General features: G+C 45.7%; 1 protein-coding gene across 5 annotated transcripts in view; it reads left to right on the forward strand.

Annotated features, from left to right (window-relative positions):
• INPP4B (inositol polyphosphate-4-phosphatase type II B) overlaps positions 1–24967 on the forward strand; it is a 3177224-nt gene that overhangs the window by 2387206 nt on the left and 765051 nt on the right. For all 5 annotated transcript variants that reach the window (XM_069631181.1, XM_069631178.1, XM_069631177.1 and 2 more), the window contains one exon: positions 21162–21339. In XM_069631181.1, coding sequence (XP_069487282.1) covers positions 21162–21339 — 178 coding nt within the window. The remainder of the gene's footprint in view (positions 1–21161; positions 21340–24967) is intronic.

The following is a 24967-nucleotide window of genomic DNA, read 5'->3' on the forward strand; positions in this document are numbered from 1 at the left end:
CGCTCGCCTGTGCTTTTTTGAAATTTTAAATGAAATCGAATAATGGTAGATCAACCTCCAGAAAATGTGTGGGGCCAATCCGCACACATTTTCCTAAGCTCACCACACGACATACGCATTGACCTGTGTACTCTGGGTGGACACACTCTACAGGCGCAGTCCCCCCATGTCATATTAAGTTGGCATCTGACAGGTGGAGTTCACGATGCATCTCCAGAAGGGTCACTGCCAAACCTCCCCCTGCCATGGCCAGCCAAATTAACTAACAAAGGTGCTATGGATCTGCCATATCCTTTTGTTGAGCCCTGTAGCTGATGGCAGTATTCACATAAGCATCAGAGTTTAATTCAAACTGGCCCACGTGGGACCTGGCTGCAGAGACTAACAAAGGAGACGGGAAACCCCAACATCCTTTCATATGCAACTGTGTCAACCTGTATCAGACTCTGAGGATTCCTCCCAACGTTCCTCCTCACCTTGTCCTTCTGATGAGCTGTCCTGCAGGTCTGTCTTCTTCCTTTTGTGTGTCCCCTTCTTTTCTGTCTTCTTCATCTTTTCGTGTAAATAGGAGCAAGCTCCTCCGGAGGCTACGTTGTCTGGATGTTAAAATTCCCGACAGCGGGGTTCCCCGGGAGCAAGCCCCTTTGCAAGGAAAAAGCCTCCTGGCTGAAAAAACCCTTATGGATCTGGGCTCAGGATGGTATGATAGTCCAGAGATGAAGGTATGGTGTCCTTAGAATGGTTGGTTCCGTTGAGTTCGGAAGACAAAACAGAGGACTGAAGCTCCACTGAAGAGTATACACTAGCGCAGATCTGCAGGAGCCAAGACGGTAAGGACCGTCGTAAAGAGTCAACTGGCTAGCAGAAAGCAGCAAGATGGGACCGCAGGAACAGTCAGAGTGAAGCAAAGCAAGGAGAGAGAGTGCTCAGGAAGTGGAAAAAACCAGGACAGAAATAAGAGATCAAGAGGGAAAGACCACAGCAATCTGGGATGAGACCCAGAGACTGGAAGGAAGGCAGAAAGGCTGCAAGGCAAGAAAACGAGGTAAGCAGATCCCACGGGGAAGCGAGGGAGAGTGGACAGGCAACGGGTGAAGGGACACCCAGCAACAGAAGGAAACCACGGGGTGGCAAAATACAGCGGAGCGTTAGCTCAAAAATAGAAATTCACACAAGCGTTCGCGCGAAGATGCAACGCGTCGGACCACCGCATAGAGAGTCAGTTAAGAGTGCGGCGGCCATATTGGGAAAAACTAGACAGTTCAGATGGAACAGCAGAAGACGTAATGGAACATTCAATGGTTTCTCCAGGAGTTCCACAGCTTCCATGAGGGACGCATGACAACCTGATGCTCCCGCCCTCAGTATGAATTAACAGTTAAATGTAATGTCTGGGACTACGTGTTTACAATAGACATCCCTGCAGGGTGACCCCTTTCAGAAGGTACGAGTATGTGGTTTAATGGAGCCATAGCGGATCCAATAGCCCAGCGAGTAGAGCGCTCGCTTAGATATCTGTGCAGAGCCTGCTGACCCTGGTTCGAATCCCGGCAGGGCCAAACTCAGCCTTTCATCCTTCTGAGGTTGATAAATGAGCACCACACACCGTGGGTAATAATAAGCAGCGCTCTGTTGCGGATCAAAGGGTCCTTTTGGTTAATTTAGCTCTCTATGGTTCCTGATTAAAGCGGCAGGTCTCCCTTAAAGCAGCTGTGAGACCAGACTTTATGATAATAATAATAATAATAATAATTTAGCATTTATTTAGCGCTACGAACTCTCAGGCATCTGACACGAAGATCGGTGGGACTTAGTATAACATTTTCACCCCTTTACCTTTTCTGTTGCAAAGCACTCTGGTTATGACCTCATGCATACAGGAGATTGTTGGCGGGGAACCAGGATTGATTTGTCGGGGGGAAATTCTGCCGGGGTCGGCCGGGCCGTCCGCAGACCTCCGGGCAGGGAGGCCCCAACTCCTCCCGTATATCCCAGATGAGACAGAGTATGAGACACACGCAAGAAGCAAGGTGACTCTGCTGTTTATTAGACAAAAACGGCAGGGATGGGTCAAGGAGCGTACGCGTCCGTCCTGACACACACACAATCGTAGGGCTCGCAGGCCCTTTTTACCTTGATATGACGCGCTACTTGCGTCACATTGAAAAGTTAGTAAAATACCTATCGCCACTCTTAATTGGTTACTCGAGTGGTAGGGTTAGTATAGCACACGTATAGAGAATAATATGAGTGGATGAAGGTTAGTCAGGTGATATATCTGGGTTGTCCCTACAATTAGATACATGAGAATTGTTACATGGAGACCCCTGATGATTTGTTAAAGCTAATGGCGTCAGTGATAGGAGCCCCATGTTCTGATTGGTGCGCCCGCGAGCTTCCCAGCCTGGGACCATCGCTGTTCCCAGCTCTCGGTGTACCTGCAATTTGCAACAATGTTTCACTATGGGTACGTGCAGACAATGTGAGGATTTATTCATAGCTGGAGGGCTGGCTGCTCCCACTGTCGCAGATGTCCATTGAGCCTTTTTAGTTGCATCTGCTTATGTCTTGTAACGAGAGATCCAGACGCTTTCTTTCTCCTGGGCTTGGCATCATGTCAGGTTCGGCTTGGTCACGTGAGGAGAGACCGTGTTTGAGGCATAATTCTGCACAATTAATATTGTTTTTCCACTGTGTGTCTGGTTTAATTTGTAGGTGTTACTTTAACGTTGGTGCGCGGCATGCGAGGTTGCAACATCGTGCCCTTGATGATTGGCTTTTGGAATGTGAGTTTGCAACATTGCGACCTTGGCTGGTTGCTTCGCCGGGCTCATTCTGCAGGATCAGCAACCTGACTCTTGTTTTGTTAATGTCCACGGGAGCTCTTGCTTGCGGCCTACTTAGGCCTAGTGTATAAGTGGGTCCATCTGGTGCACAGGTGCTTTGGTTACCGTACCATATAGTTTCAAGACCAGTATCATGTCTTCATTATATTTCTCATGGTGGCAACTGGTTTTAAGAGAAGCGTGAGCAAGCTTTTTAGATGAGTTCATGACGCGTCTTGCGTTTCTGCATTTTGAAAGCCTATATAGAAAATAATAAAGATGCACGTCCGTGAGTATGTCTGTCGCCTACGTCATAGCACTGGGTATATTCTTCGTGTAGATTGGTGCGGGAGTGTCCAGTGTGTAGATTTGCACAGGTGTGCTTAACCGTTGGCTAGGTCGTCATGGCATCTCTAACGACGTGTAGATTTTAGTCTAGTTGGTCCGTGCCGCAGGTGTCGGCATGGCTAGTGCGGGCTGCTGGGCAGGCAGATGGACACATCCGTATGTTCCTGTACCAGGGTATCTGGTCGTCTGGTAAATGGACAAACTCCTCTCGTGGCGGGTGTCTGGGTCGTGACCCTTTAGGCCAAGCGCGAGAGGTGAAGGACGGGAGACTGGTCTTCCATTCTCCCACTTCAGTCCCCCCTCTGGTCGACTTGTCGACCACAAACATATCCTTTTCGTTATCTCCTCTCACTCGCCATATCTTAGTTATTCCTCCTAGATGTCCATAGTGGTTCACATGATCTTCAAATGACCAATACATATATTCACAGGTTCCTCCAGGAGTACAGTATACCCATTTCCCTATGTAGCTCCTGGGGTTTCTTGGGTTCTCGATCTTCACCGATGGTGGGTCTAGATGGTTGGTGATGATCTGGTTGCGCAACTTCTCCCTCTCCTGTATTATTACGCTTGTTTGTTGGCCGTCATCTGCTGGCATCAAGGGGTGCATACCCACCATTTCAAGCAACTCGTCAGTGGTACGTGCCTTCCGGGCCTTCCAAAATCTTATTATGATCAGTGTAGCTCCAGCCAAAATAGTACAACCCACTATAATTTTCAGTCCATCTGACAGCCAGGATGGCATCCATGACCATAATAGTGAAAACCAGCTACTTTCATCCATCATTTTGGAGTGCATCTGGGCCAATTGTGAAACTGCTTCTGTCAGTGTACCATTGTCAGCATCGTTGGCAGGGATGAACGTGCAGCATGATTGTCCTATCTTTGCACAAACACCTCCTTCCATGGCTGTGAGAAGGTCCAACACATATCTGTTCTGGAGTGCTACCATCCTTATAGCTCGCAGCTCCTCTTTTATTGCGTTGAATCCATTTACTGTAGAATTGATGGTCATCATTAGTTCCCATCTAGTTATCTGGAGCCATTATGCGTTTGCGTAAGCCTGCAGTCCCGGATGTATTAATGAGGAGAAGAACATTGCTGCTCTGCTGAATAGTCTGTGTTCTGGCGGTATTGAAGTAAGTGCCGTTTCCGACCTTCCCCACAGGTAATTTCCTGTCAGAGGTTCTCCTTGTCTTTTCCTTCTATTTAGGGCAGTATCATTGCCGTTGGTCCTGTTCCTTTGCTCCTCCTGAAGTGGTGCAGATCTCTTTTTTCTCTTGTCCCCTTCATCCATTTTGGGAAAGTTCGCCACATTGACATGCTTCTTGGGTACCACTAGTGATGGTACATTGACGTGCACCATTGTGCACACACCATTCCACAGGGGAGGCAGTGTATGGTATGCTTTTTCTCCACAGGCCCGATAGTGGTCCATTATTACTGCTGTTCCTGCTCCCCCCTCAGGTAACTCCATCACGCTTGCACAGTTGGTGTTATATCCTACGTCCACCTCTCCTTTATGCTGGTAGCACACCTTGGGCGCAGTCAGCGGCAGTATTGTTATTGGGTCTTCATCCGTCTCCACCCACGTGAGCATTGGTACGTACTTTATCCATGTCGTCCAACATCGGTGATTGTGTGCCTCGATAGTTGAGATAGTTTCTTTTGTTACCATGTTACTGCCAATCACTCCTATCTCCCAGCTGTTGTCCAGGTACACCTTCCCGGTTATCGTCACCAGCGGCCTCTCCCAACATCCTTGTTTACCCGGAACTTCAGTGGCGTACCAATCACATGGTAGATACTGCAGTGTTACTTTCTTTGTTTCTCCTTTTGCAGGACCACTTGTTATATCTGAATGCTTCAGCATGTAAACTGCTCTTGTGGTAACTCAAATAGGTCTTGAGGAAGTTGTTTTCATATGGGTATGAGTCTCGTGTTTTCCATGTCATATGCACCACTGTCCCTTGAAATCTTCCTTTCGTTTGGAACAGTGCCAAGTATATTATGCACCGTGCTGTCTTCATCTATTTCTGTGGCAACAAATGTTCGAGAAGCACTCATGGCGTATGGTATTAATGAGCAAACGTAGCAGCTATCCTCTGTTGTCTGCTTACCAATGCGGGTCATGTGTTGGTACCATATGTTGTTTGAGACATGTGCTGAATCTTGTATATAATTATCAATACCTTTATTGTCTGAGTATGTGCTGCGTTTAACTCTAATTTGCTTGGGTGCAATTTTACTACTATCACCTGACGTAACACCTGTTGCAGCAGGGGACGGGGGTGTATTAGGTTTGGGTGCAGCAATAAAATGAATAGCATAGCTGTACTGCCATACAGAGGCAGCCAAGAACCCGGTGATCATCAAAATCCCTATTAGTTTTATTACATATGCTAATTTCACCGGCATTTTGCTCTTACCTTGCTGCAGTCCTGGCAGCGTATTCTTGCGACGTTAAAGTTGCCCGCCTGAAAATTCTCAAAATGCTGGTTATTAAATGTTAGTTGTTATTTTCTTTAAGCTCTCCCTATCAAATAGTCATTCAGTGCCCAGGCGAAGAGCTGTTCCCACGCTACTCTGAGTGATCTATCTCTTAGGACCGGCAAGTATGGGTGGAGGTGGGGCATTGAATATTCTATGGCCAGGAGGAATGCTGTGTAGTAGACACGTACCCTTCTCCTTTTTTGGTACGTTGGCCTTTTTATTTCGTATACAAATTGGTGTGACAATTCTTCTGGGTAGTTATCGTCTGGGAGTACCATCTACGCCTGGGCAGTGAACTTGTTAGTTATCTATTTTCTTAACAATACAATAATACGCAGTTCCTGTATGTGCGAGAGAAGAGAAAAAGAGAACATTCACGTGTTTACATGTGTATTTGTGCAGGCAATGTCCTTTAGTTCAGTTATTACTATATTTGGGGGTCAATAGGCAGGGGGGTTTAGGCTCAGTTGGCGAAAGTATTTTTACTCTTTGAGCGTGTGACCATGGGGTGGGCAGTATGGGGATCACCCCTTTCTTCGTCAGTTATTGTCTCCGGGGAAGCTGGGAAGTGACAGGGTATGGGAACAACTGGGTCGTTGGCTGTGGTAGAACTTCTTCCGTCGTTGGTGATGTTGTTGCTGTTTTCCCAATGGACCTGTCGGTGGCGCTGGGGCGGGTCTGTAGTTTGTAGATCTTTACATCATGTAGGTGGTTCCAGGCACGCTTGTCCTTTAACTTTACTGCTCTTGTTGATACTTCCTCTACTAGATGGGGGCCAGTAAATCTTTTATCATTCCATTTCCTGTTGAAATTGCGAAGTAGCACGTGGTCACCTTTAGCAAGTTTACACAGGTTTTCCTTTTCCAATTCTGTATTGGCACCTTCTTGTTGATTGTTGGTAGACCCGCCCCGTGTGCGCTCGAGCTGTTGAGACACAAACACAACACTAGTAATCAAAGAAGACACATATTGGTACATTTCATCACCTAACACACTCGCTGTGCTTTCGTGATCAGTGAATGCCCTTGACGTTGGCGTTAGGGGAAGGCGCATTTGACGTCCGGTAACCAGGTGGTGGTCGGACCCTGGCCTATTCCTCAATTCAAATAGGGCTAATGGAAGGCAATACAACCAGCTTTTCTTTGTTGTTTGTTGTATCTTTGCAATTGCCTCCTTTAATAGTCCATTCAGGCGTTCACATACACCATTGGCCTGTGGGTGGTATGCACATGCGAATTTGTGTTTTATGCTCAGCAAGGATGTGATATGCTGGAACATTTCGTTTGCGAAATGCGGTCCATTGTCTGACCTTAACACTTCGCACACTCCCCACCTGGGGAAGACCTCCCTCACTAGGAATTTGGCTGCTCTAAATGCATCTGGGTGTGAACAGGGCCCTGCTTCAATCCACCTAGAGAATGGGCATACTACTACAATCATATACCTATTACCTTGACATATGTTGATCATATCAACATAGTCAATGTGAAGATGCCGAAAAGGTCCCTCTGGCCGGGGTATAGTACCTCTTATCACTTTTAGGGTATGACCGGCCGTAAACTGTTGACATGTGAGACAATTGCTTATAAAATTCGACACATGAGAATTTAACTCGGGGCAGAACCAATCTTCTCTAATTCGTGCTGCAATTACTTCCTTGCCTGTGTGGGCTGGGTGATGTAATTGGCTCAGGGCGGTGTTCAAAAGTGCTAATGGTATTACAACTTTTCCAGTGCCACCCTGGCGCCATAGTGCGTCGGTTGGTGACATTGTACATCCTCTTTTTACCCATATTTCTTTTTCGGCCATTGGTGCAGCCGCTTGTAGCTCCATAATCTGCGTGGCTGGGAGATGGGTGTACCCTTCTCTTATCAACATCTCCTTAGCCATTCCCCTCCCTCTCCCTCTCTGTGATTCTGGGGGGTTCCATATCTCACTAAAGTATGCAGCATATTTCGCATGTGCGTCTGCTGCTGCATTCCCTTTTGAGACGTGGTCTTCACCATTGGTGTGTGCGGTGCATTTTACTAGGGCTAATTCTTGGGGGTCATTTATTACTTCAATTAGTTCAGCCAATAAGAGGGCATGTTGCACTGGAGTGCCATCAGCTCTCCTAAACCCTCTTCTTCTCCATTTTGATAGCCCTGAGTGGACAGTGGATGTAACATATGCACTGTCGGAGTATATGGTTACTCGTTTGTCAAAACTTTCCTTCAATGCCAATATTAGTGCAACCAGTTCCGCGGCTTGAGCAGAGTAATGCTGTGGTAATTGTACACATTTCATAGCCACACACACCGGCGCCTCCATCATTTTTACCACTGCTGCCCCAGTCCTCCGTATCCCATCTCCTTGATCAATAGTTGATGACCCATCAATAAACAAAAGCTCACCTCCCTCTAGTGCGTTTTCTTCAACTTTTCTAGTACATGAGTACATTTCAGTTATTTGGGTACAGTCATGGGCATAATCTCCCTCCTCAATTACTTCTGCTAGGAACCTTGCAGGGTTAACCGTGCTACATCTAACAATTGCTAGTTCAGCTCTAGACAAAATGATCTCATAACCTGATGCCCTCTGCGTGGTTAGGGTGGACTTAGGTTTATTCAATATTGCAAATAGTGCATGTTCCACAAACAGTGTAGTTGGACACCCCATGGTTATTGCTGATGCTTTTTCCACTGCAAAAGCAGCTGCAGCGAGACCTTGTTCGTAAGGGAAGTGACCTAACATCACAGGGTCTAAGTGACCGCTGTAAAATGCTACTGGTTTATAGCCCATGCTTGTTTTTTGGGCCAATACTGCTTTCATCACTGCTGAGTCGCAATGTGAGAATATAAAAAATCGTCGCTCATAGTCTGGGGATGCCAGTACTGGAGCAGTTTATCGCATCTTTCAATTCATCAAAGGCCTCTCTCATTTCCATAGTCCACCCCAACTTTTTCTCCCCCTTATTAGCTTCCCTTAAACCCTCAAGCAGGGGTCCTATGTATGAACTGTAATCAAATACCCATGCTCTACAGTAGTTGCACAGCCCCAGGAATTGCTGCAGTTCCCTCACAGTCTGTGGCATTGGAGTGCTTGAAATGGCCTGTGCTCTTTGTGGTGCAATCTTTCTTCCATGTTGGGATATGAGTTGCCCAATGTAAAGTACCTGTTCTTGACAGTATTGTATCTTTTCCATGTCTACCTTGTACCCTTTTTCAGCCAATATTGTCAACATCTTTAAGGAGTCCTCTCTGCATTTACTTTCGTTTGTACTGCAAATTATTATGTCATCCACATACTGTAACACTGTGCTTTCCACTTCAATGTTACCCAAATCCATCTGTATTACTCTATTGAAAATTGAGGGTGATTCGCAATACCCCTGTGGTAATCTGGTATGTTTCCACTTTGTATTTCGGTAAGTGAAGCTTGTCAAATCTTGTGAGTCTGGGTGTAATGGTATTGAGAAAAAAGCATTTTTAAGGTCGATCACTGTAAATCGTGATGCTTCCGCTGGAATGCCACACAATATTGTGGCCGGGTTTGCTGTTACTGGATATTCTGCTTCTACTATGTTGTTCAAGGGCCTGAGGTCCTGTATGAAGCGCCAAGACCCCCCCTTTAGCCTTGCGCACTGGGTACACAGCCGTGTTACATGGTGATTCTGAGGGGACCAATATGCCATTGTTTATAAGGGCCGTTATGGTTTCATATATGCCCTCATCTGCCTCTTTTGACAGTGGGTACTGTTTCACTCTGGGTAGTATGGCACCTTTTTTCAATTTTATCCTTACTCCCCCTATGCTTTTTATGCATCCCACGTCATAAGGGCTAATAGTCCACAATGATTTGGGCACCTTTGACATATCCTCCTTAAAGAAGGGGACTGGGGTGCATGCGGGTGCCTCAAGTGCCATTGCAATTTTCTGTGCTACTTGTTTGTGAGCCACTCTTAGCCATATTTCTACACTCATCATGAACACAATTTCACCTTCCTCCTTTTCTTCTGAGAACAGCTCCTCATCTGACACCTGGGCCAGCCTACATCCTTCTGCTAGTGCTATCACTGCCCGCCATGCTCTCCCTTCTTTATCTTGGGCGTGCACAGCAATATAATCAGCTGTTGCAATAATGCTCTCAATGTCCATTACAACCACCTTTCCTTCTGGTTCATTAACAGGTGTTTCTGGTCGGAACAGATAGGCTGCTGGCCTCCTCCATATTCTCCCTTCTATCCCTGGCATCCATGCAAATGCCATGTCTGTTCCATACTGGAATAGCTCGCCATCTACTGGCTCCGCCCTAATCGCTGTCTGTCCACAGTATGCTTGCATAATATGTCGTGCTGCGAGCATGTTAATCCCTGGAGTAGAGCAAATTATGCCGTCCTCTGTAAAGGAGATCGTCATATTCAACCTGTTCATTATGTCCCTCCCCAATATATTTACTGGTGAGGCACTATAATATAAAAGTGGAACTGACAGATCATAATCTCCAATAGATAAGGGAATGTTATCAGTAAAGGGAACCAACCCTTTAGCCCCAGAGAATCCTTGGGTGTTCATGGCTTCGCCTGACATCTTAAATTTACCTTCCCTTATGCAAGACCGGGTTGCCCCGGTGTCAACAAGGAATGATAATTTTTTGTCACCTATCGTTACCTCTATGCGTGGCTCCTCCGCACTATTAGGTGTTACTGACAGGATGGGACACACCAAGGCCGTCTGTGGGCTGTCCTATTGAGGGTACACTGATTGGCCATTTCCTGTGTAAGGGTTGTGTCCCAACACCGTCACCCTACCCAATTGTGTTTGTTGGGTTTGGGGTTGTTGTGTTATCGCTACCTGTTGTTGTGGCAGTGAATATGTCTGTGGCTGTTGTTGTGTTATTTGTTGTTGTTGTTCACTTCCCTGTTGCAACGTCTGCTGTTGTTGTATGCCCTGCTGTTCTTGTAAAGTCCTAGGTTGTCCTTGTTCATTCCATGCTGGTGTTCCTGGCCTAACCCTACACGTGCGTGACATGTGTCCTAATAATCCACAACTCCAACACACGGGTGGTTCCCTGCTCTGCCATGGGAAGCTCCCTGTGTTGTCCTGGTATACTGGTTGCCCTGTGGGGTAGGAATTTCTAAGTCCTCCCACCTGCTGTTGGGTGTTATATCCGTATCCTCTCCCTCTCATAAATCCTCCTCTCCCGCTGTTATAATTATAATACCCAGCTCCTTGCATTGGGTACCCTCCTCCCATGTTTAGTGTTTGTAATTGCAGTGGCGGCACTTGTTGTGTTATAGTCTGTGAAGGTGCTATTTGGGCGGGATCTTGTGCAGCCACTACTTGTGTGGGGCTTTGGGCCATTGGTGTGGGCGTAGTTATTAGTGCCCCTTCCATTGTGTATTTAGTAAGTTTTTTCTGTACTAGTTTAGCCTCTTCCGTTTTCCTGTCCTCTTCCTTTTGTTTCATTTTTCCTTGCCATGTCCTGCAGTGATGTACTATAGTCAGTTGTATTTCTGCCCATGGTTTTGCTTCCATTCCCACTACTTTCTTTAGTTGTTTCTGAACTCCTTCTGGGAGCCCTTGTACTAGTATATGATAGAATATTGCTGGTGTTTTATCCCATTGCTCTCTAGTTTCCATGCGCCACTTCTCTTGGATATCCTGGATATAATCAACAGGATCCTCATTCTCACGCATCTTACGGGAAGTAATTGCTCCTATGTCTGATGTGTCTGGGTACTGTACTCTCAGTGCCTGCCATAGCGCATGTCTGCAGTTTGCAAATTTTGCCCCATCATGCGATGTGTTTGTTATTGTTACCCCATGGAATCCCGCTCTCTTCCAAATGTCATCCGCTCTATCCCCTAATATTGATATTAACAGGCCCTTTACATCTCCTACTGCTAGTTTCTGTCCTGCGGTGTGTTTTTCCATTTCATATATCCACTTACCCGCACCTCCACTTAATGATGGAAGCCTACATTTTATATTTTCTTTATCTGTATGCTTCCAAGGGACATACTGTGGTCTAACCCCTCCTCTCTCCAACAGTGGCATTAAGTTGTGTCTTGTGTCACCCTTTACGTTCCATAATATCGAGTCCTCACACCCGTCCTCCTCTTCCGTTTCTTTTACATCTTCAATTTCGTCCTTATTACCCCTGCTCTTAACTCCTTCTTCTCCATCCTTTGCCCTCCTTCCGTCATTTCCTGTATTTAATGTGGGCATGTTTATTCGTCTGTCCTGCCTGCGACTAGGGAGGTCTCTAAGCCGACATGCATAGGGTGTCAGTTCGTCTATGAAGGGCGCGAGCTTTATTCTGCGCAGCGAGCGTGAGGTGGTTGAGCATGTAGGGTGCGATGGGGGAGGGCGTGATGGGGATGGTGTGGTTTCATGGGTTTGTCTTTCCACTAGTCCTTGCTCTCCCTCCTCACTTCTCTCCAGCTCCTCCTTTCTCCTACTGATCCATGGCGAGTCTATGTTCGTTCGAGTGAGGTATAGCTTATCTAAGCTTTCCCTTTCACTTTTTCTTCCTTCCCTCTCCACTCCTTCTTCCTCCTCACTACAAAAATCATTCATAAATGGCATCCCCCACTCTGTCTTTTTCCCATTCATTGTTACTGTTTGTAAGTCTATTAGGTCTATTTCTCCTTTTTCTCCGTTACCAACTGCTCCCCCTAGTGCTGATGTTGTCGCTACTTCTCTCCTTCTATATACATCCCCCCATCTTTCACTCTCCCTGCTCCTCTCTTCTCTTCCCCCTTCACTTCTCTCCTCCATCTCCCTACTATTTTCCTCCCTTTTCCTTTTCAATTCCTCCATCACTTCATTGCTCATCTGTTCCAATATTCTTTCATCCTCTTTCTTCCTTTCCCATTTCACCCTTTCTCTTTCTACTATACTCTCTATTACCTTCCCCTCTTCATATTTCTTAGCTGTCTCTGATAGTAACCTCCTCTTCCATATTGCCATTTCCTTTTCTTTTTCTTCTTCTTCCCTCTTCTTCTCTCTCAGCACTACTCTTGATACCCTGTCTGCTGCTGCTTTTACCCTTTCAGCTTCTCTCCTTTGCTCCTCATTTCGTTCCCTTAATTTTTCCAATTCGTTCTTACCTTCTTTCCTTTTCCTCGCTCTCTCTCTTTCCTCCCTCTCGAGCTGTTTGATCAATTCATTCTGCTCATCCCTTAGCTTTGCTAATCTTTCCTCCAAAATCTCTTCCTTTTGCCGTAATAGCTCCTCCCCCCTCATTTCACTCTCTCTGGCACTATCCTCGTCTGTTCTCTTTACTACCTCCCTCTCTTCTCGAGTTAGTGAACCTCGTAATTTTTATAATATCTGTGCAGCTACCCACTCATCATTTCCTATCTCTACAGTCTGCTCTTCTCCAATCCTCCCCTCCCCCACTGGCATCTTCCTATGAGCCACATATGGTGGAGGGCTGTATGCCGGGTTAGAATATCCTTCAGCCGCCCTTAACTGTCCTCCTTCTATTTCTCCTAATTCTCTTAAAGGGTACAACCCCCCTCCCTCTGTTTTCACTCCCGGTGTTATGGGTATCTCGTTGCTTGATTCCTTTTTTATGTCATCTGATTTATCAATCTTTTCTCCTCCCTCTCCTCCGTTCCCCGTATTCTTTGTGCTTTCACTCCCCTTTTTCCCATCCTCTCCTTCTTTCTTAATCTCTTTTTCTTCCGGTGTTTCCCCCATAGTGAACATTCCATTTGGTCCTGGTCGGGACCCCTGGAACATCCTCCATAAGTTAAACACCTCCACATGGTTTGCCAACTTCTTCCCCTTGTATGTATTGTGCAGATGGTTTAGCAGTGAATGTTGGGCATATGGATCGAAACTACCATTAGGCGGCCATGGTGTTAGCATTTTGTTATCCGTCCCCTGGGTCCATTCTATGCTATACTTAATTAGTTTCTCCCTATGGGGTGGCAGTGTGGTGCATATGTGTTGTAGTGGGGTAGTGAGGTTGTTCCCCCACCCTCCCGACCCTGTCCCGTATGACATAGTAGCGCCCCACTTGCTACCCTTCCCCTATCTGGTAGCAGTGTATCTCACTAGCCGTTTACAATATACAACCTTATATTGTTTACCTGGCCCCGTAAATTTGGGGACTTACGACAATCCTTTGACAAAATTATGCAATAATATAAAAATATATATATATATATATGGGGTTTTACATTTGTATATTCCCTTCTGTCTTTCTTTCTTTATACGACACCCTTACGGCCCCCTGCGGCCGAAGCGCACGCAGCCCCCTGCGGCTGCGTACCCCTTACGACGCTCTTATACAGTCGTCCTGTTTCCACGTTCTCCTCCCCCTTCTACACTTACCGTGGCCGGCGTTCTCCGTGCGCAGCCACGCCCCTCTCCCCTTCTCCTTTCCCCGATCCACTCGTTTACCGTTTATCTCCGTGTCCGCTCCCTTATCATATTTCTCTTCCCCACCACTCTCAAAACCAATGTGCCTTGTGCTCGCGATATCCTATTAAAGCCCTACTGGTGACGTCACCGATCTATTCGAGCTACTGGTAAGTTCTTCATATGTTCTTTAAGTTCAAAATACACTTACAATCTACCCCCGTTAACCCTACAGCTGTCTTCCTGTCACTCCTGGAACAAGGTAATCAAATCAATAATATAATCGGACTGCGCACACTGCGTCGCCTCGCGTGTGATACGCCCCTCAACAGGAGGGCTTAACCAGCCAATTATCTTCCGTATTGGGCAACTAGCTAGCTACCGCCTACTAGGGATGTAACGGTATTACGGTATACCGTTAAAGATACCGTGAACCACTTAATTGAACAATAATAACCGTCACATTGTTTATACCGGTATACCGTTCATACCGTTAAGTGTGCTTTTCAATCTGATTTGGAAAGACTGCAGTAAGCAAGTGCTGTGCAGTCTTGGTCTTGCAGTGTTGGATGTGCCGTCTGCCAAGTAGTTTCAGTTGGAGCAATTTTTAAATGCCATTCCATAAACCACACGTGCCTGACACAAAATCAATATGTTAGCAATAGGAAGAATAAATACAGTGCCAAGAAGGAAAAGGGTTTATTTTGGGTTGGCGGCTTTGAGGTTTATATATTTATAATGGCTAAAGTTTTCTAAACATATGACAATGGGGGATTTCCCTGGTTCCATCATTGAATTTACTTATAATAAGTCACACTGCGAAATTTACTCATCTCTGTGGGTATTCCCTGCTGCCATACCAAGGTGTAACATGTCCGTGATTACTGAACACCAATTGGCCCGCAAGTAAACTAAAGGCTGTAACGTAAAGAGAGAGTGCGTGTTCGTGTGTATGCGCACAAGCGTATACTACCATCAGACTCCATTGATCTGTGGCATGCAGGTTATCAAAATGGCAACATGTTCATCTTCACCAGTAGCCAGTGGGGGGCTAAAAGCCTAAATGACCACTTAAGAAAAGCCATTCAGTTTGCTTTGCCAGTCGCAGCAGGGCTCCCCCCGCCCCTCCTCCTCTCCACACATGTGTTTGAGTGGTGGTGGCATTTCAGTGGAAAGTATATTGAAAAGCCCAATTCTGGCCCTGGGTGCCTGGTTTTGTTTGTGATGATAAATCTGACAATGTATGACCTTTTAGAAAATATTTGTTAAGATTAGTTAACTCCACCTGCTATACCGCGATAACCATGATATACCGTCATTTGGCAAGAAGGTTATTGTACCGTCATAAAACTAATACCGTGACACCCCTACCGCCTACAGGGAAACGTCATCTACCTATCGAGTTTCTTGCTCGAACAATAGGGATCCTCATCTACTCATTGATCAATAAATGCCAAATCGTAGGAAACCACACACACCCACCCTTACACGTAGTCGCGACTTAGGCCAATCAGTGTCTACGAGCGGCCGCACGTGATGTTTTCGTGCTCCGCCCCCCTCTTTCGCGTGACGTAGCCGACTGCTCTCGCACTCGTTTCGCTACCATTCATTCCATTGCCAACACTAAGTTGTTAAACCTTCGCGCACCTGTGCAACACCTCCCTCCTCCCTTATTTACTTCCTCACCCTCCCTCACAATTTCGCATTGCTTGTTGTGCGTGTCATGCTCACCAAGTTCTCTCGATGCAGGGCCGCTCGACTGCGTGCACCCCTCCAAGCGGCTCGCCACCTCCCCTCGTCTGGACCACGTCTGGACACTCGCCAACCGCGGGCGGGATACTTCTCAACCGGCTCCCGAGGGCCAATATCCGGATTGCGCTGTCCGGTCTTCTCGCAGCTCCGCGATGGTCCTGTAGTCCTCAGAAGGGGGCAACGGCAGAGGGGGCCGCGCCGCAGGGCCTCCTCGCAACGGGAGTGCCTGGAAAAGTAAAAATAAAAAGTCGATCTTAAACAGATCTCAGCAGTGCCTCCAACTTGTCGGGAGGAAATTCTGCCGGGGTCGGCCGGGCCGTCCGCAGACCTCCGGGCAGGGAGGCCCCAACTCCTCCCGTATATCCCAGATGAGACAGAGTATGAGACACACGCAAGAAGCAAGGTGACTCTGCTGTTTATTAGACAAAAACGGCAGGGATGGGTCAAGGAGCGTACGCGTCCGTCCTGACACACACACAATCGTAGGGCTCGCAGGCCCTTTTTACCTTGATATGACGCGCTACTTGCGTCACATTGAAAAGTTAGTAAAAAACCTATCGCCACTCTTAATTGGTTACTCGAGTGGTAGGGTTAGTATAGCGGTTAGTATAGCACACGTATAGAGAATAATATGAGTGGATGAAGGTTAGTCAGGTGATATATCTGGGTTGTCCCTACAATTAGATACATGAGAATTGTTACATGGAGACCCCTGATGATTGGTTAAAGCTAATGGCGCCAGTGATAGGAGCCCCATGTTCTGATTGGTGCGCCCGCGAGCTTCCCAGCCTGGGAACATCGCTGTTCCCAGCTCTCGGTGTACCTGCAATTTGCAACAATGTTTCACTATGGGTACGTGCAGACAATGTGAGGATTTATTCATAGCTGGAGGGCTGGCTGCTCCCACTGTCGCAGATGTCCATTGAGCCTTTTTAGTTGTATCTGCTTATGTCTTGTAACGAGAGATCCAGACGCTTTCTTTCTCCTGGGCTTGGCATCATGTCAGGTTCGGCTTGGTCACGTGAGGAGAGACCGTGTTTGAGGCATAATTCTGCACAATTAATATTGTTTTTCCACTGTGTGTCTGGTTTAATTTGTAGGTGTTACTTTAACGTTGGTGCGCGGCGTGCGAGGTTGCAACATCGTGCCCTTGATGATTGGCTTTTGGAATGTGAGTTTGCAACATTGCGACCTTGGCTGGTTGCTTCGCCGGGCTCATTCTGCAGGATCAGCAACCTGACTCTTGTTTTGTTAATGTCCACGGGAGCTCTTGCTTGCGGCCTACTAAGGCCTAGTGTATAAGTGGGTCCGTCTGGTGCACAGGTGCTTTGGTTACCGTACCATATAGTTTCAAGACCAGTATCATGTCTTCATTATATTTCTCATGGTGGCAACTGGTTTTAAGAGAAGCGTGAGCAAGCTTTTTAGATGAGTTCATGACGCGTCTTGCGTTTCTGCATTTTGAAAGCCTATATAGAAAATAATAAAGATGCACGTCTGTCGCCTACGTCATAGCACTGGGTATATTCTTCGTGTAGATTGGTGCGGGAGTGTCCAGTGTGTAGATTTGCACAGGTGTGCTTAACCGTTGGCTAGGTCGTCATGGCATCTCTAAACGACGTGTAGATTTTAGTCTAGTTGGTCCGTGCCGCAGGTGTCGGCATGGCTAGTGCGGGCTGCTGGGCAGGCAGATGGACACATCCGTATGTTCCTGTACCAGGGTATCTGGTCGTCTGGTAAATGGACAAACTCCTCTCGTGGCGGGTGTCTGGGTCGTGACCCTTTAGGCCAAGCGCGAGAGGTGAAGGACGGGAGCCTGGTCTTCCATTCTCCCACTTCATATTCATTCAGGTAGACTTAGCCTACACCAATCCCTGTGGTCCATTTGCTTTTAAAAGAGGGCCAGGCCCCTCTTTCGGCAGCTCATCTGAAGACTTTGCAAGGAATAACAGCAATAACTCAGCATTGGACCCTGGCTGAAGGTACAGTCTGCCTTACTTCTTCTACCAGTGAAGGAAGGCCAGGACCTCCAAGAGTGAAGCAGGATCCCTCCCCAAAACATCTCTCAGGGAACAGAGGGAAATACTGAATCCAGAGAACCCTCCAGCAGCTCCAGAACCGGTTACCATCTACCAAATAGCATCAACTGCAAGGCTCTGCAGCAAGCTTCCTACTTGGGAAGTGCCAGAGATTCTCTGAACCAAACCAAGGCAAGGCAGCTTCCTGCAACACTCTCCTCAGCTTTGGGCCATCCAACTTAAAGGACGACGCGAGCCCTGTGAAGAAGCTAGGAAAAGCGTGTTAATGAGCATCTACCATATCCTCCTTAAAGGACATTTTCGAGTCAGTCGAGCCTCTCGAAATGCGAAAGCTGCACTGCTGACGGTTGTTGCGCCGCAGTCGCTGAAGCCGTCCAAGACGTCTCAACCAGTGCTTCAGAACCGTCGACCAGCACTCAGACAACAATTCCTGGCCCCGAGCCACCGTGTAGGTCAGCATGCAGCCATCCGTCCAGCCTTGCTCGTGGAACTGGTTACCGCCTCATACCTGCAGCTGTCTCCCATCTTGAACTCGCAGAAGCTGCAAAACACCCTGAAACCTGTCGAGCGCCAAGTAATCCTACAGAACAAGGTACATTGTGGTTCTCTCCCCTTGGTCCTTCTCCAAAGGCTTCTAGTGACATTTTATGACCCATTTTGCCCTTTGTGCCGAAACCAAGTATCGTTGAACTGTTGTGATTATTTACTATACTGACTACCCTCATGTAGGTATCCAAAGTGCATCCCTTTTACTTCTTTGAAACTGTCCTCTGCATTTCTTTACCGGATGGGCTGTATTTTGGAGTGTGCTAGAACTGTCTGTTGTGGTAATAATAATGTAGATAATGTTATACAACCTTGACTAAACAGTCCCTTTTTATCATTGGGTAATAATTGTATTTTCGTTGTGTTCAACTAACCTACGATCCAAAACCTTTTGTAGATAAGCCTGCCTTTCAGTCCATGTTACCAAAATTGGACAAGAAGGTTTATAATTTGCTTGTATTTCCAATCTGTTCAGATCCCTTCTAGTGTACTAGAGGTGTGGGGCTGATTGATAGTTTAGAAACCCATATTCATCCCTGGACCACTGGTGTCCCGCAAGTTGATTCATCACACACCTCCCTAAGCCACACGCTGGGAAAGCAGATGTATGCAGGAAGAGGGAAATAGAACTCATATCTATTGAAGCTAGTTTGAAAAAACAAAATGGTGGCAGAGCTTAATATAAACTTAGGCAAATCCCCCTTTCAGCCGACATGATCCTAAGCACATTATCAGATCACAGAACATACCGGTCTACATAGCCAAGATGCAACTAATGTCCAAAATCCATGCCGGAGGCCCGGGGGGGGGTGGGTAGTGCACCCCATAAAAAGCACGCAGTTCTGTCTGGCAGAGTGTGGCATTTAAGAGGGAGCTGGAGGAAAATGTTTGGAGGCGGGTATCAAGCTAGAATTCTTTTGAGAGGAGAGGTGCAGGTGAGAGATTGAAGGTTGGAGAACGTTGGAGGGAGAATATCAAGGAGACAGGAGGGAAACGAGATTCCATCTGGAGGAGAGAGTTGGAGGTTGGGTGGAGAGGATTGAGGAGATTTGGGGAGGAATTGGTAACACTTGGGGAGTCAGACCTATTTGAAGAGTTTGAAGAAGAAAGTTCTAATGGTTTAAAGCGGTCAAAGCAGTTGGTGTATAGTTGAACCATTGCCATCCGAGTAAGAATATGGACAAAAGCTGGGAGAGGGAGATTAATAAGCCCACTCTGCAGGCAGGAGGCGAGGAGGTGACCAAACAGTCATAAAGATCACAATGGTTCCAGCAGATCAGGTTGGTCTATGGCGGACTTCAGAGGTTTGTGAATGCACGGTGATGGTGCATCTCACTTGGAGTCAGAGCGGTTATGCCATTGATCATCTGCAGAGTTGGCGAGTTGGGAGGTGGTCAAGTGAGAGCAGAATCCCCGAACCTGTTTCCAGTCCCTGGTGGAGACAAACACTGCAAGAAGATCCAACTTTATCTCGAGTTTGAAGGGGAGAGGAGATTGTTACCAGTCAGAGACATAAGGCCTTAGAGGACCTGTTGCCCGGGCTCAGACACAGAGGGTGCAGGTATTCCAAAATCCTGCAACACAAAGAAAAATATCTGGGTACAAGTGTGAACATAGGAGTTAGGGATGTAACGGTATTACGGTATACCGTTAAAGATACCGTGAACCACTTAATTGAACAATAATAACCGTCACATTGTTTATACCGGTATACCGTTCATACCGTTAAGTGTGCTTTTCAATCTGATTTGGAAAGACTGCAGTAAGCAAGTGCTGTGCAGTCTTGGTCTTGCAGTGTTGGATGTGCCGTCTGCCAAGTAGTTTCAGTTGGAGCAATTTTTAAATGCCATTCCATAAACCACACGTGCCTGACACAAAATCAATATGTTAGCAATAGGAAGAATAAATACAGTGCCAAGAAGGAAAAGGGTTTATTTTGGGTTGGCGGCTTTGAGGTTTATATATTTATAATGGCTAAAGTTTTCTAAACATATGACAATGGGGGATTTCCCTGGTTCCATCATTGAATTTACTTATAATAAGTCACACTGCGAAATTTACTCATCTCTGTGGGTATTCCCTGCTGCCATACCAAGGTGTAACATGTCCGTGATTACTGAACACCAATTGGCCCGCAAGTAAACTAAAGGCTGTAACGTAAAGAGAGAGTGCGTGTTCGTGTGTATGCGCACAAGCGTATACTACCATCAGACTCCATTGATCTGTGGCATGCAGGTTATCAAAATGGCAACATGTTCATCTTCACCAGTAGCCAGTGGGGGGCTAAAAGCCTAAATGACCACTTAAGAAAAGCCATTCAGTTTGCTTTGCCAGTCGCAGCAGGGCTCCCCCCGCCCCTCCTCCTCTCCACACATGTGTTTGAGTGGTGGTGGCATTTCAGTGGAAAGTATATTGAAAAGCCCAATTCTGGCCCTGGGTGCCTGGTTTTGTTTGTGATGATAAATCTGACAATGTATGACCTTTTAGAAAATATTTGTTAAGATTAGTTAACTCCACCTGCTATACCGCGATAACCATGATATACCGTCATTTGGCAAGAAGGTTATTGTACCGTCATAAAACTAATACCGTGACACCCCTAATAGGAGTTGGGCTAGGCTGAGCCTGGAACTTTGAATGAGACTCTCTTTCGATTTTCATTATTTTAGACTAATTCTGAATTCCTTTTGCTGTGCAATTAAAACCTTATCTTCTTAAAAAGCAGTAATATCTATTTGTCTGCCATGATGTGCCCCCACTTGTGCTGCAGTGCCCTCACAGTATGTTTTCCCTTTCTTTTGCAGCACTGGGTATCAGTGTATTTACTACACGCCTGAAAACACAGCCAAGGCGAAAGAAATCCTGAGTAACATAAGTCAACTACAGCCCCTCATATCAAACCAGGCCGAGCTATTACTTCATTCTGCCAGACAGCGCTCCCCAGACAACTTGAAGAATTCCTTAAAGATGCTGTCAGAAAAAGTAAGCTGCATGTCTTTGTCCGAGTAGAAACTAAAGGAGCACTTTGCACCCATTTGTTTTACTTTGAGGGTTTGTTTGCGATGTAAAAGTTGTATTCTCTCACTTAAACCTTTTGTCTGGTATTATGAAATGTATTACAGTAGCTGTGGCTTGTGATAATGCGCCCGATAACATCAGAAACTCGTATTCTCCTTGCAGGATATATATTTTTAAAAGCTGTGCCAAAAAAGAAGGCTTGGATAAAACTTTCTTTTGAATGCGGCTCGCTGTTAGAGTGTCTTAATGTCTGGTCGGAGCTTCCTTTCAAAGGCAATGTCAAAGTGAGTCCCCGGTCTGCCATTTTGTGATACCTTTTTCCGTCTTTCAAAGTGTGTTCATTGTCAGGGTGGCATGACGCTCTTGGACAACTCTAGTTTCAGAAAAGCGTTCTGGTATCTCGTTATATTCTGCTGACCTCACTGTATTCTGAGCCAGAAGAGAAGACTGCAGGAACTTTTTGGAAGAAGTAAAAGGAAATTAACTTTTCTTTTGGCAGTCGGATTTGTAAAAATATGCGCGCTCATTGGAATCATGTTGTAATGAAGAGCAAACAATAATTATCTGAGTCTGTGCGTGCAATACCTCAAAAATAGCAAAAACGCCTCTTGCTTTCACATGATAGCAATAAAGAGCCAATGTTATCAAGTTTAGCAAGTAACCCTGATCAATGTGATTTTTTTCCTCGCCCCAAAACCTGGATTACATTTTCTGCACATGGAAGTGTAAATTAAGATTCCAATGTTAAACTGTTTTCTCTTGGTCCCTCTTCCTCATCCCAGTCACATAGTCCTCTATAATTGAGGGTGATACACGTGGGACACTTGTGATAGCCATATTGTACTTTCTTATCAATGTTCTGGCCCTGTACATTATGTGGTCAAGCTGCCCTTTCTTGGTCCCTATGCGTGAAAGTCCTACATGGTACCTTCCATTTAGGAGCTGGGCTATAAGGGCTTGCCTAATCCTCAGTAATTCGCGTCTTTTTGACTGCCATGCAGTTCTCAGGCCATCTGTCCCAGCAAAACACTCCACGAGTGTTGATGCTATCACTGTGCCACTCCGCTACGTGAGCAAGGAGTTGGACACCCGGTAAGTGTGGAGGTGCTCTTCCACAGCAGAGCTCATGAGAATTCTTTGGGTCCTGCCATCCGTCCATAACAGTGCTACAGCCACACAGTATGTAAATGGAGATACACTTCAGAAAGTACAATCCCGGTAAAATCCTCCTCAAAATCTTTATGAATAATGAAGTGACAACTCCTTTCAGAGCAATTGAACAACCCACCCAAAACCAGGTTCACACAATTATTATTATAATCATTATTAATCCCCCGCACCCCACGCTCACAATACAGGGAAAGTCACCAGAAGCACTACAGGTAAATCCAGATTGTCACAAAAGACAGAAATTACTATGCAGCATCCCCACTTTATCTCACTAGTCAGAATAAATGAACCATGTGGTAAAGCAATGACATTGCTCCATAATCAGGAGCAGACGATATAAATTCAATATAGGCAGATCACGCTAGTCCCACATTACGAGCAAGCCAGAGATAACGTATGGTCAACGTCACAACATCAAATTATTTTCCGTGATGCTTTTGAGACTGTCACAGTTTACAAGAGGGCTTTAAAACGAAGTGTAGTTCAAACGGAATAATTGAAAACTGCATTTAAAATGACATTTTTCTTAGCTGGGCAAATGGAAAGTCGACTAAAAATTATGTTTGTGACTTAATAAGTGTAAGTAAGAAGGGGAATCAAACCACTGGTTCTGATGACTCTATTCCCTTAACAAACAAGGCCCTCCCCAACTGGGAGCATTGAAATACAATTTACTTGATGTATAAGCGCCTTACAAATGCACAATAAAATAAAAAAATAAAAGCCTTAAGAAAAGAGATGCCAATTGGGGTTGTTAATCACACTAAGGCTGTTTGTTATAAGGCACATGGCTTCTCAATTTCACTGCCAATCAGCCACATCAATGCAACAGATTCAAGTGGATCCTTCTGGCTTAAAAAATAGGGAAAATGGTTGTCATTTTCATCTGGGAAGTGCAATAGCCCCCTGCAATATTCAGTTTCAATGGGATGTAAAACACATTAGAGGGCCATTAGTTCACTGACTGGTTTCATTGCTGGTTAGAGATTTGGACAGGAGTCCGAGTCAGCAGTGTGGGACCCTCTGGGTATTGCTCTCCCTTCTGTCCTATATGCAACATGGCAACTGGAACTGGGAATCTAAATTCCCTGATCAACCCTTGTATCCAGGAAACTTGGTATCCTTTGCTTTGTTCGATTCTGGCTTTCAGCGTGGATTCTCCTCTCCCAAAGGTATGTCTCGGCTCCCTGTCTGCAAGTTGGCATTTATTTTCTGTGTTGATTGCCTGAGCTCTCTGGCACGAAACACCAATAATCTGACCTCCCTCCCCTAAGGCTAGAACTTTAAATATTCAGCTCGCCCATTCCAGATCAGAGACAGGATGAAGTCATGTAATTCTATGGAACCAAGCAAAGGAACTACATTACTCCAAGGTCTGGGCCTCCAATAAATATCAGAAAAAACCCTATCAAGTTCCCTGATCAGCTGGGACTGAGAGTTGGTTATTAGCCGGAGTTTTGAACGTTCGCATTCCTCCCCATCTTTTAGAAACAGCCATAAAGTAAAATCATGTCCTGCTGTTGGTGTTCAGGCATCCATGTTGTTCCTCAACACCATTGGTGTGCATCTCCGACCGTTGCAAACCAGTTCAGGTACAGTTCAATTGTCTATGGATTCTGTGAGCCACAAACAACTGTTTTTTAACAATAATTGCTTCTCGGATGTTGAAATATGCATTTCTGAATACCAAATCTAATTTTCATAACGTGCATTTCATGGCAAGGCACATGTTACTGTATCAAAATACTCAAATGCTACTGTAACATGTGTCATTTTCTGTACATTCCAAACAGAAACCTCATAGCATGTTCCGAAAAGCTGACTGTTGTGTGGGCTCTGAAAGACTATAGGTCACTGACCATCTTTTGTGAAAAACAATTCATTATTTTCTGGAAAGTGCATGGGTTTGCTGCTTGGAATAACAATTTGCTTTAGTATTGTCTTTTCTTTCCATTATACCAAATATGAAATAGTTCTTAGCTTACACAAAAAGTCAATTCATTCTAAGTGTTATCCTGAAGATTCAGTATATCTTTTTGCAAAAAGTAATTCTTTATGAAGAATAGCTATTCCAGATGCCAAGTGCATTGACCCAGGTACTCTTAAGGTCCGTTCCCTTCCCTTAAAGAACCAGATTCGACTGCATCTAATAATAACATGGGAAACCACCGATGAATCAAAATCACTTATCGGCATCACACTTTGTTTCCCACTTTTAACATATATATTTTTTTTTTTGCAACTATTTCAATGTATGCTTCTTAAACTAAGGCTCACAGCGTATGTGTCTAGCTTGTGGAATAGAAGATGACAGCTTAATGGTTCTGCTTAAAGTACATTGCCCCGCGTATACACTGATACACAAACCTGTTGTGACCTGTTTGGCTAAAGGCAAATAACCTGCACATTCCTATCAAATATA

Source organism: Ambystoma mexicanum, chromosome 6q, assembly GCF_040938575.1.
Source record: "Ambystoma mexicanum isolate Mex_15411 chromosome 6q, UKY_AmexF1_1, whole genome shotgun sequence".
Taxonomy (NCBI): domain Eukaryota; kingdom Metazoa; phylum Chordata; class Amphibia; order Caudata; family Ambystomatidae; genus Ambystoma; species Ambystoma mexicanum.